The 13,933-nt window shown below is 34.2% G+C and overlaps 1 protein-coding gene across 1 annotated transcript; it reads left to right on the forward strand.

Annotated features, from left to right (window-relative positions):
• The first annotated feature begins 1,092 nt into the window (after nt 1-1,092).
• Nucleotides 1,093-13,859, forward strand: LOC115441919 (diphthine--ammonia ligase). Its single transcript, XM_037437583.1, has 14 exons — nt 1,093-1,595; nt 2,352-2,536; nt 3,356-3,429; nt 3,786-3,891; nt 5,066-5,235; nt 5,601-6,109; nt 6,670-6,854; nt 9,292-9,420; nt 9,736-9,897; nt 10,221-10,386; nt 10,942-11,043; nt 11,326-11,513; nt 12,158-12,335; nt 13,707-13,859. The coding sequence occupies exons 1-13, from the start codon at nt 1,481-1,483 to the stop codon at nt 12,311-12,313; spliced, it is 2,247 nt and encodes a 748-aa protein (XP_037293480.1). The 5' UTR covers nt 1,093-1,480; the 3' UTR covers nt 12,314-12,335; nt 13,707-13,859.
• Nucleotides 13,860-13,933: the final 74 nt, after the last annotated feature.

A 13,933-nucleotide genomic window follows, 5' to 3' on the forward strand; every position in this document is an offset into this window, starting at 1 on the left:
TAAACTATACAATGTAAAGGACACGTCTTGTATGAACTTTCCTTTCTGCCAAAGTATAGAAGCAAATGTTCATGCTCTCATTTATAAAAACTGTTGCAAAGAGAATTATAATATACTTACTGTTGTAGTGTGCATTTACACAGAAAAGTGCATAACATTTATTTGTGTGTGTTTATAACGACGCTAAACAGTATAGCACGATTGTTGCATTTTCTTATTTTAGTATTTATATTGAAAATGACAGAATTTGTTGTTTACGCCAATAAGTACTTCGTGAGCCCTTTTCTAGATAGTGGAAGTTTAATCCGGTCTTTATGTAGAAAACTCACAAATTCAATAGCTTTTATACACCTGAGAGAAAAAAAATATGTCGAAATACTGATTCTTCAGTCTTCTGAATTCAATCTAAACTAAATGAAATTCATTCTGTTGTAGGTAAATAACAGTGTTGTCGACTTAGTAGATTTAGCACTTAAGGCGATACCTCAAGGTCCATTTTCATACATTTTGTTTCGGCTTTAATCTGGGTAACTAAACAAGTATTGGCGAGTAAAGAATTTAAATTCACGTCTAGTTAGTGATTAGTTCTCGCAGTTGAAAGAAAAACGTAAAAATAATTAATAATCATGGATATTTCGGCCTTTAAAATTTAATATGACGAAATTTTAAAGGCAGAAATATCCATGATTATTAATTATTTTTACATTTTTCTTCAACTGCGAGAACTAATCACCAACTAGACGTGAATTTAAATTCTTTACTGTCGCCTTAAACTGATAATGTTGGACCCCTCATTTTATATGAGAAATATTGATTTTAATGAGTGATGGGTTTTGTAAGTGGATTAATTTACAACAGCGGGGAGAGACCCTAAATTGACAAATAATACATACGTATACTTACATTTTGTCATATAATATCGCTATTTCCAGTTAAAATAGCAGTGTAGGGTCGCCTATAATATAATTATACAAAAAAGCTCGTGAGAAAATTAGGATTTTAGTGAACTGTAAGGCTTTGAAATTTGAAGAGGTAATTTTGCGTCTAGGGAAAACAATTTGTTGGCAACACTGCAGGTAAAGCATGAAGCAAAGTGAAGTACATTCACTGTGAATATGATTCGTGAAAAATAAAAATTAGGTGTAGGTACCTATAAAATATAAATGGTTTCAGAACGTCGACGTACCGGAGTTTGACACATGTTAGTGCTGAGATTTTTTTGGATGTATTTTCTTTTCTTTCGTTGTTCTAGCGTGTTATCAAAAAAGATAACGATTATGTTGGGTTATAATTCTACCATGAACAGGTGGTGAAGTCGTGTCAGTGAGTTTGAGCGGTGCAGTGGCGAACTACCGATAGAAATGCTTCCAACGTAAATGATACCGCGTTGTTTTTATTAATTTTGCCAAAAAAGGGCGCACAATTATTATAAACGTTATGTAACATTATTTTCGTTGTGTGTTATTATATTTTGCTGAAGATGAGGACGGTGGCGTTAATCAGTGGCGGCAAAGACAGCTGCTACAATATGATGCAGTGTGTAGGCGCCGGCCACACGATTGTGGCCCTGGCGAATCTCCAACCTCTACATAAAGGTTACTATCCCTCTGATAATCAATTTATACAGATGTGTTTTCTTTATCGCTCACATACTATACATATTCACATTACAAACTGCCATGCCATTGTTAATTATTTCATCAGAATATTTTAAACATACTTTATTACTTAAATATAGATAAATTAGTTACAATTTATTAACATTGTTACTTCATAGAACTTTCGATTTTTATAATGAATATAAATCACTTGCTTTATTTTAAGTAATTTTTAGTTAAGTATGTCTTTTAATTAGACTGTCACAAAGAAAAGTCACCTGAAGTATTTTAATTATAGCCTCTATCTAATATCAATGAAAAGGTACAAAGTCCAAATGATGTTTATATGGTCAGCTCTCTGTTTGCCATTTAAGTCATACAAATACTGCATGCTTCAACTGTCTGTATGATAGAAATTTTAATGGTGATGGTTGATGACTTTATTGTGAAAATAGTACATGTTTTTGTAATGACTAACATTAATTGTACACAATAAACAAAGACTGGGTGTTTATTTGATTTTACACCTGAATAAACATTTTGTCTCATGTATACTATTCAGTGGTTAATTAATGTCACTGAGAGTGATAACAAAAATCTGCATTCACATGTTTACTTTTCTTTATATAGTTGATTAAATCGTCAGTAAAATTTTAGTTAACTCTCATGAAACAGTACTTTTTTTAAGTGCTTACAGATCTTGAGATTGATAATCTGTGGTTCTTAATCTTCATTAGTGTGCAACTGTTTTAGATGAACTGGATAGTTACATGTACCAGACTGTGGGCCACCAAGGCATAGAGTTGTATGCTGAGGCGATGGGACTCCCACTCTACAGAGAGGCAATATCTGGCACCGCTGTGGAGCAGGGCAAGAACTACAATCCCACTGAGAATGATGAGGTTGAGGACTTGTACAGGCTTCTGGCTAAAGTTAAGGTGTGTTGCAAATTTATAATATTTTTTTTATTTCCAATGCAATCTTTCAAGTGGATTATATTTTATGATTAGAAAAATTCTATGTATATTTATTTCTCCTGTAAAATGTTTTGTAACATAAGTATTTTAGCTTTCTTTCCTAGTTGTATGTTTGGTTGTCTGATTTGGTTATGAATGGCACTATTTTGATAAATCACATTAAAGATTACAATTTATGTCTCCACATTATACATTTACTGACATGTTTGAATATTATATCTGATATTAGGACAATAATCCTACTAAAATATTTTTCAAATGACCACCTTCACAAAAAATATATAAAAGTTGTACCGATCATTTTATTATGTGAAACATCAAATATTTCTAGAAAAGCAATATATTTTTTGGTTCAACAAAATGCACATTTGCAAACAAAGTTGCTCCCCCGCAATAAGGAAGTTTTATGAACGGGGGCTGTTTCCATTACCTGGAAGTAATTATGAACGCCAGCTCATTAATTTTGTCACAAAATCATTACTGACTTTGAAATGAGTTCCTTTGACATTGTAAACATGTAACAATATAACCATTATATAAATGGATGTATAGTGAGCTTATCTTGTGTTCAAAACAAACTGTTGCTCTGATACAGATGAATAACAATTGCATATCAATTACTGAGAATATTTATTACCTGTTTTCTTGTATAAATGTGTAGTCCTGGAAATTGGATGAGTTGCGTTATTTTTCTGCTCCAGGATAATAAATAAATTTTTGTCCTCAATTTGTCATAAAATATTAAAAGAGATTTTTATTAGTTTTATACCATTGTTTTAGGATGAAATGGATATAGAGGCTGTTGCTGTTGGTGCCATCCTATCTGATTACCAAAGAGTTAGGGTAGAAAATGTGTAAGTAAAAAAGAAATCTTAAGTAACTAAGAAATATGAAAATGATACTTCCTCTATGTTATATAATTCATTTTTATTCTATTAAACTGAAAATTAATCATGATGTAGCAAATAACAATGTTAAATAAAATATATACTATTTCCGAATTTTCGTAATATGCTATGAAACTTTATAGTTCATGGCATATTCTTAGAAGCAAAACACTTAATTCAGTCTTAAAAAAATATAGTATTGACAAAGGCATTATTTAAATTAAATTCTATTTTAGTTTGTTTCAATATGAGATTATTTTATTATGATAACTAAACTACGTCAAAACAGTAGTTGTAATATGTGACTTTGTATTTGTATACAGATGTCGTCGTTTAGGTCTAGTTTCGCTCGCGTATCTCTGGAGGCGCAATCAAAAGGAATTGTTGCAGGAAATGATAGCGGGCGGAATTGAAGCAATCATAATAAAAGTAAGTTGTTTACAGAAAACCAACATAGTTGTTTGCCTTAGTACTTGTAACATAGTCATAATTCAGGGTAAATAATAAATACGCACCTTTTTATATTATGAATTGGCCGCTAATTCAATAAATTACGATTATTTACAAGCCTATTGAAATGATTCAAATTTCTGCTAAGTATTTAAACATTATAACGTAATTTTTCGGTGCTATTATTTATCTTTTTAATTTGAATTATGTATAACAAATAAAATATATTTGTGGACTAGTTCAAACGTAATTATCTGTGAGATAAGGTTTTATTTTATCTTCTGAATTTTGATTGTATACCTAACATTTCTAAATATTTGTGAACCATTTGCGCAAATCTATTCAAATTGAAAGATGCAATTCAAAGATAGCACATGTAGAAATTGAAGTTAATTTCCTTTTTTTTATCGTTAGTCATTGTACCGTTAAAAGTTTGTATTTATCATATATATTATAAACAAAGTGTATAATGCTCCGGGTCGTGTGCGTCTTTTAAATGTTATCCGTTAAATTCAATACACTTTACACAACACAAGCGCACTATCTTGTTGTTATGGTTATTAAGAAGATAAAGATTTAACCAGTCAATTTAAAAGCTTGTTATCCTAATATTATAATTATTGCTAAATTTGTGAAGATGTTTATTTATACATATATAAAATCGTAGATTTTTATTGTCAGTACATTATTTTTTTTTGTAAAATAAACCTAGGACATTGGATAAATAAATAGGTGATGGAGTATAAAACAGTTTTTAAATTAATTTTATCTGTTTGCTCAAATATTAGTTGGCGTATCGAGCCAGAACCAATCATTGAATTCAAAATCTACTCAATGCAAAATATTATGCTTTAGTAAAATGTATAGGGTAAGTGGAAGATAAATGTCCACGCAGAAAAAAGAGGTACATGCGTCAGGCGTGTTGTGTTACAAGAAGAGGTATGAGATAGGCTCAGGTAGACCTAAGTCTACATAAACGACGTCGTAGGTTAAGGTTTCACAGGGGTGGAGTCACAGCTATATTTAAGAATAGTGATCTTGAATTACCAACATCAAGATAGTCAGGACAGTGTGCCCAGGAAATGTTATTAGGCTCGAAATGTTACATAGCCCACCTAGTTGCTGCTGCAATGATGCTATCTATTAATTTTAGGTGGCAGCTCTCGGTTTGGACCCGAGGATTCATTTAGGTATGACATTACGCGACATACAGCCCCATTTACTAGTCATGCAGGAGAAATACGGACTCAACGTGTGCGGGGAAGGTGGGGAATATGAGACCTTCACGCTCGACTGTCCTTTGTTTAAGAAAAAATTAGTCATGTAAGTTTATCATTATCATATTTACAGTGTTCACATGCTCTTATATCTCCATTATCACTTAGCACCTAATCTCCTTCAAGTGCTAATTAAATTGTTACTATTTGATACGTCCATGATTTGCACTGATTGCAACACGTTCTAAACGTCAAAAAATTATATAATGCACTAGCGTCGTGTTTCGATAGTGACTACTGACTACCTTGAAATTATTTGTCTCAGGAGAAAATAAAGCAAGGTGTATTATGTCTTAGTTTTGCGAATATGTGATTTAATTTGATATAGATTTTTTTTTAGAAATGCGAGTCATCTATCTTTGACAGTCATCGTCTTAATTGTTTTGACAATAGTCATTTTTGTTTTAACAGAGATGATAAGGAAACGGTGATGCACACAGACGATCCAGTCGCACCGGTTGGTTATCTAAACCTGAAGCTACATCTCGAAGCAAAAGACAATTACGACGAGCCAATCAAACTACCTCCAGCTGTAAAGAATTCATTAGATTATATAAACGATTTAAGCGATTCAGTGTTTAGCGATATAAGCGATATAGAACTGAGCGAGACAGAGATAGAGTCTATTGAGAAGTTGGAAAAAGAGGAGAAAAAGAAACAAAACGAATTGAATCCATTGCTCACGTATTCTGATGATAAAGAGACTAAGTTAAACGTAATCGAATGCCAAAACGATAGTATAGAGAGTGTTGAAAACGGTTTTGTATACGAACATGCAAACAATGAGAGTGATAGGCATCCTGTGGTGGACCACAGGTCGATATGTGGCAACAAGCGGGGATGGTACTTCATAGGGGGGATTGTCGGCGAAGGAGTGGATACTAGAGTTGCCACTGAGGACGCTATGAATAAATTAATTAGTAGGTAAACTTGTTTAAGAGCTTTATTATGTAAGTGTTTTAGTTGCATGCTGTGTAACGCACTACAATTTAGTTTGCACTTACCATCTGCTTGTACGAATATTTTGTACCGACTAGTTGAAATACTTACATTCTGTTTATCATTTGGGATATTTTTAACGTAATTCGTGGATAAAATTATTAATAACCATGCCATCATCTAGAAATTGATTATGATTTCATGTTTGACATTATGTAGATTAGAATTCAAGGCAGTACGGTTATTTTGTGTTGCAATAAAATTTTGTATTTGTAAATACAACATACCGAACTATTGCAGGTAACCTAATCCTGTATTACAGACTTACAGATGCAAATGATTGCGTTAACTGAATATCTTATTCTAAGAACTAAACTCACTGGGTTAATGTCGGTGTGTTACCGTCCTTATAATATTGAAATCCTACCTTCTTTATTTTATTATATTATAACGTATGCAGATGAAATCTATCATCTGTCTATTAACCTCCAAGTACAGATGAATAACATTTGGGCATTACTGACCGTTAAATAAATTTCAGATTTGCTCGAGTCCCAAAACCTTCACTTGACCCACGTGTGCTCCGTTAACATTTACATGCGAGATATGGAAGAGTATGCGGCTTTGAATGAAGTCTACGTGAATACCTTCTGTTACCCGAACCCGCCGACGCGCGTTTGCGTTCAATGCCCTCTGTCGTCCGATGTTGGACTTATTATGGATGCTGTAAGTTGTGTTTTGTTAAGATTGGTTTAATTTTTTTTTAATTGAACATGCCATAGAATATAAATAACGACAACAAATGTCAAAATGTAGGCCTACAATACAAGCTGAAGAAAACTGCATAATTTCTAATCGATAATGCGTAGGATAAGAGTTATGATCGGTAAGCAATGACGAGCTATTATTTGGGTAATAAATCATAAAAGCGGGAGCCATTTGATATCTACATACATAAAAAACATATTGTATTGATAGCATGGATTATCATCGTAATCTTATGATAGAGGCGCGGCTTTAACACGTTTGATGATTCGTCAATGATTTGTGTAGTGAAATGTGTGACAGTTGTTGAACCTTGTTGGCTTATCTTTAAAACTAGTTCTGTCCGCGATTTTTTGCTGAAAAAAATAAAATTTTTAAAACAATTTAATATAAGAGCCTAAACTAACTAATATCCCTATTTTTGGAATATTTCCTTTTTGGTGCCATCTACTTCCATACTCCTCTCCATAGATACCAGTAATTATACTACATGGCAGTGGTAGCCTTGGATTTTCAATTTAGCATTACACTAGCTTTTACTCGTGGCTGTCCGTGTGAGAAAGTTTTTCCAGGACAAAGTTTTCTAGGGATAAGTCTCGCTATATATTTTCTCGTGATAGAAAGTAGCCTGTTCGCAGGCGCCCGAACTATCTCCATACCAAATTTCATCGAAATTCGTTGGGTAGTTTTTGTGTTTATCGTGTTCAGACAGGTACATAGACGGCGGGGAACTTTGTTTAATAATATATTTTTTTAGAAACCATTTCGTCTTATATGTTTGTTGCGTAATTTAAACTATTTAGGTACACCGAGCGTACGCAACGGAAGCTCAATTTTTTTTCCTCTGAATAAGCATTCCCCGTTTTTACAACATTTTTCATTGATGCTTCGCTTCTGTTGGACATCACGTGATGTTATATAGCTTTTCTCTATAAGTGGCTTATCCAACACTGATACATTTTTTCAATTTGAACCAGTAGTTCCTGAGATTAGCGCGTTCAAACAAACGAACAAACTTTTCACCTTTATATAATAGTATAGACGACTGTTACGGAATTACATAAAATCCAAGAGACATTAAACATGGTTGATAAGATAGGAAATGTTTGTTTACATTTCTGTTACCACGTTGATGAATATACTTTGATAGGAATCCACACTCTACGCAGTCACGTACTTTGACCTAATACTTAAGAAAGTATTTATTAAAACTTTAATTTCAATATTTAATGTACCAGATTATTATGTAATTATTCTTTTTAAATAATATTATGTTTATAAAAATGGTTAAATAAGCGATCTTGTTATAATGTTACGCATCAAGACTATTTTATTAAAAATATAATACTCACATTCAAAATGATAGAAAAATAAATTAAGAATAATAGAATATGTTTATTACGTCATTGTGCCCCTGATTAAATAAAAAATATGAAATCACCAGATTAGCGTTTATAATAGTCATTAGGAGGAAAGCGTGATAGTTTTTATTATCAAGTGCTTAGTAAGTCAGCAAATCCTCATTATCAGTTAATTCTTTGAGACCTTCGTATTATATCGATATATTCAAGTAATTTAATGAAGGAAAAACAGTTCAATAATTCTTACGCAAGGATTTTGAGGTATATAAAAATAATTCTTATAAAAATATTGCAAAACAAAAAATTAATAGGCCTCATGTTATAATTAATACTCGTATACGATTGATTTCCATAAACGATCTAAATGTTAGGCCACGATCCGACCCTAAGTATAAACCGTGAAAATTTAGGACAAATAATGACAAGTCACTATTAGGTATGTTAAAAATTCTTTATCCTGAATAATTAATTTACGCAAACGATCGAAAAAATGATTAGCATCGTTCATTGAAACGGTGACTATCTAATTTTAATCCATAACTTATCAAATTTGCAATTACACCAGCTCTCCTGGAAAATGACTCCAGTTGCGACCATAGTTATATACATCGACATACTTCGGATTTACCATTATATTGGCTAATTGGCCTATCACTGCCGTTCTACTATGTATAGCTTATCTGCTGGCAATAATATTACCATGACAGACGTTTAACACGAAGTACTACATAAGTACGAGTTATTGCCCGATTAATTCTTATCTCTGTACTTGTGTTTAATACATGTATATTGGAATTTTTAATAGCTTTCCCTACAACGAAGTGCACATACTTGAAATATATCGTCTTTTAAGGTTTATTTACTTTACTTTTAAGTAATCCAAACGAACAGATAACATTATCTACTTTTTGAAGACTAATTGATGCTTAACTAAGCGAATAGATTGTATGATACATAATAAGAAATCATTATTTGTTTATTATATTATAATTATTTAAAATATTATATAGAGCCAATGCTATATTTTTTAATTCTAGGTCGCCTACAAGCCAAATATAAATAGCAATGAGACTGAAGGTAGCCCCAAGGAGAGAGTGACGATGCACGTCCAAGGGATATCGCATTGGGCCCCAGCTAATATAGGACCTTATAGTCAAGCCATAAAGGTAAAGTAATATTTATTAATAAAAAATAATGCAAATATGAACTCTTTATTTTCGTAATAACATACATATTTAATGATTGATTGAATTAATTGAATGTTTTATAAGTAATAAATTAAAAAAAATATGTTTTCGTTATCGTATTAAAAAAATAATGTAAATAGTACTATTTTTTATGGACACATAAAATATATTTTTGTATTTATTCAGTCTACACATTTGTGTGGGAAGTAGCTTTCACAGAAGTAGTTAAATAGGCCCCATATATGGTTATTGTCCGTTGATACAGTTGCCAGTATAAGTGGTCGGTGTGTGCAGGTGGGCGAGGTGATCGGCACGTGCGGGCAGATCGCGCTGGTGCCGGGCAGCATGCGGCTGGCGGAGGGCGGCGCGCGGCGCCAGTGCGCGCTGGCGCTGCGCCACCTCACGCGCGTCATCCGCGCCGTGCACCCGCGCGCGCACGTGCGCAGCGTCGTGCAGGTACACACACAACACATATATATACGTGACAACTGATATAAAAAGCGTAAAACCTTAATATTAACTTTATTTCTCTTTACGTACGCCCTAAAATGTCCTTTCCACTATTTTTATCATCTCCGTCCAATAGTTGTCTGGTAGAGATCGCCTCGAGCGATAAAACTTATTGAACCCATTTTGAAAATTCTTTCACTAATAGAAAGCTACATTATGTCCAAGTGCTATATTTTTTTTATCCCGGGAAAATATATTTTTTTATGGCCAAATGCTAGTCAGCAAATGGAAGTAAATATAGCGTATGAAATATGTAGTGATTGTGTCAGACGGTGTGCTACACGACGGAGGGCGGCGCGGTGGGCGAGGCGCGGCGCCAGCTGGAGCGGCGCACGGCCGGCGCCATCGCGCAGTACGCCGTGGTGCAGGCGCTGCCGCGCCGCGCCGCCGTGGAGTGGCACGCCTGGGCGCACGCCGACAACAACAGATTCGACTGTGAGCACGCACCACTCTACTACAACTGCACTCCACTGCACTCCACTGCACTTACACTAGTATTGTAAACATTGTGTGACATTCGAGAGGTCATAGCGATCCTTACACTACTATTTCAAACAATACCGTGTGACTTTCGAGCGGTCATAGCGCCTGTTTCCTACAACGCCTAAATAAATATTACTCATCTACTAAAATACGATGACCATGATATACAATTCACACTGTTAACTGCGCATTTCATTTCGAAATCATACAACAATCTACATTAGCTATGGATTTTCACTCATGAATTAAATTTCCCTGGACTTCTGAAACAGGTCCTTAGTTAAATATCTATGATTATCGCCACCAAAATGATATGAAATGTCTCTTTTAGCATAAAACTAAAACATACACCTTACGTTCTAATTCCCGAAAAGTTAGGCAGAGGCGCAACCAGGGCACCCACTTTTCGCCATGTGTGTTCCGTCCTATGACGTGATTAGGGGCGAACCATATAAACTGCAGACACATTACAGTTTATAAAAAATCAATATTCTTTATTACTTACAGATGAAGAAACCGGTTGTAACATAGGAGATTACAAAGTGGCAATTACCAGGAGATGGAATTATGAAAATACTGTTGCTGCTTTTGTTTGTTATGTAGCCACTGGTAAGAATAGTTTTAATTTCGATGAACCATTCAAATGCATACCTACACATATAGGTACCGAAATGTATCGTCCTGGCATAATATTAAAAGTAGCTGAATATATCTCCTTTTGTTCGCCGACCTACATAATTACAATACCCTTTCGATTAAATTAAAAAGCACAGATTACATTATTAGGTTATTTAATATTTTGTTACTCTATACTCTTATAAAATAAATTCTTCAGTTGTTAACGTGGCTGTTATAAATTTATGACATCAACTTATTCTTTCATTCCATCAGGATCATCTCCTTCCACATGCCAGCTATCGTTCCCTAACGAGGAGGCGTGTCACTCGCACCGCACGCTCGCGTCGCAGATGAAGGTGGAGCAAGTGGAAGAGGTGCTCGAGTATGCATTAAGGAAATTGCTCAGCGACTGCAAAGAGACGGACCCCCCACCCGCAGTCAAAATGAGGATATTCTATCAGGTAATTTTACATATTATTTAGTTTAGTTTGTGATTTGAAATAGAGGTTCTTTTCTGTGTTGTATATTTTTTTATTCGTTTGCAGAGGTATATTCGTCTATCTATATAAAATATGTGAAGAAAAAACGTCCTGTCTCTTTGAAACGTTGCGCGTATGGAGGCGTGTGAGATTTGACATAATTAAAGTTCATATAGAGGAGTACAGAAAAATAAACTTGATGTGTACATTACAATGTATTAAATTCGATAGTTGAATTATTATGACTTCTTTGAAATGGCAAAATTTATATGGACGTGATGTTGCGGTGATTGTTGAGCATATTGATAGGTATTCCTGAATAGTTTCGTATAGGCACTATTTATTCTGGTAAGTGACAGACTTGAAATCCATGTTAATCGCGTTTGTATATGATATGGGTTAAGCGTCTTATTACAGCGTTTTTTCATCAAATATAAATATATGTATTACTATATAAATGATGGTAGTTCAGTTTTAACATGTATTGGACCTCGTTCAGATAACAAGCGTTAGCAATGCGCGGCGCTTAGAGAATGTACAATTAGTATGTATTTGGATCGGGGTGTCCAGTGTGCACATGCTAACGCGCGTGTGAAGGAGGTGTTATAAGCAGTGAGGTGTGGCAGGTGTGGAGCGCGCCGGGCGCGGCGGCGGTGGTGCGCGGCGCGGCGCGGGCGGCGGCGCGCGCGCGCGTGCGGGCGGCGCTGACGCTGGTGCCGGTGCTCGCGCTGCACAACGCCTTCACCTTCCTCTCCATCGGCGGCCTGCGCCTCGACGAGTGACCGCCCCCGCGCCGAGCGACAGGCGAGTACACCAGCTATCGCTTTACAATACTTAAATCATTGTACAGTCAGCCACAAGAGTTGCTGAACAATAATTTCATATCGCCTTTAAGGCGATACCTCAAGGTCCATTTTCATACATTTTGTTTCACCTTTAATCTGGGTAACTAAACAAGTATTGGCAAGTAAAGAATTTAAAATTTCGTCATATTAAATTTTAAAGGCCGAAATATCCATGATTATTAATTATTTTTACGTTTTTCTTTCAACTGCGAGAACTAATCACTAACTAGACGTGAATTTAAATTCTTTACTTGCCAATACTTGTTTAGTTACCCAGATTAAAGGTGAAACAAAATGTATGAAAATGGACCTTGAGGTATCGCCTTAAACTTTTGTCTCATTATCAACAATCGTTTTCTCTTCACAATAATAAATTTCATATGGTTAATTTTATTATACAAAATAGGAAAAAATAGTATATTGATTGAAGATAATGTGGAAGTTTTTGAAGTTTCGAATTTGTTCAACGACTATATGGCTGTACCATCCTTATAGCCATCTGTACAACGCGACCGCCAGACGTAAAAATTCAAATTTATTCCATAGTAGCTAATTACCGAAAAAAAAAACATTAATCCAGGACATTGTTTATCCGTTTGCCAAGTTTCACACAAATCCTTACAGCGGGTACTGCGTTTACTTTTTCATAAACATTCGAATTTATAGTTTTAGTAAGTAAAATAAAAGCAATTGACACTTTGGAATTTGAGCAAAACATTGTCTCTCCTTCAAATTTCAAGAAATATCCCAGGATAGCTATTTTAATTCTCGTTCTAAGACCAATAATCCGTAATCTTAAGAATAGGTAAGGTCAGTCATTGAATCCCAAGTGGTGATTTCAGGTAGTTAATCCCACTTGCTTAAGAATTAAATTTCACTGATAAAACTGTGAAATGAGATATTTTTTTCCGACTGGCCACACTTTTTTAGCCTATTCAACATGTTCTAACGCACTTTGCCCCGCATTTTTTTATATATGTAACTAAATTAGCTACATAGATAGGCACGTTATTAACAGCCGTTTTCAATAAACGATCCCATCCCTTTTACAATCCATCGTGGAAATGGAAATCAGAACAAAGATGTTTTTTATATACAAATTATTTCGATTAGTTTTATTCTCGGGATCGGGTCGACGATCAAGATTGAGATAGTTTATTGAAAACTGCCGTAAAGAGAAACACATTATGATTTCCTTAACCAATGTGATATGCGATACTTTGATTTTTAATTCAATTTCGGTGATAATATATGTATTTATCGACAGTCGATTAAAATTCGCCGTCGTCAACAAACTACAAAATTAATATTTTCCTTCACTCTGTTCCAGGTTTCATCGGATCATAAAATGCAGATGCTTTATTGCCAGTTTATAAAATATATTTTACTGGATATTTTCAAAGTTTATATAATTATGTTAATTTTATTACGCTACGAAGTTTACCATAATATAAGTCAAATTATATATATTATTTTTATTGCATTTTGTGTTTTATTTGACCCTCAATAATGGAAAGCAGCCACGTGTCTAAATAAAATAATTTTAATAAATCATAA

Source organism: Manduca sexta, chromosome 11, assembly GCF_014839805.1.
Source record: "Manduca sexta isolate Smith_Timp_Sample1 chromosome 11, JHU_Msex_v1.0, whole genome shotgun sequence".
NCBI classification, from domain to species: Eukaryota; Metazoa; Arthropoda; class Insecta; order Lepidoptera; family Sphingidae; genus Manduca; species Manduca sexta.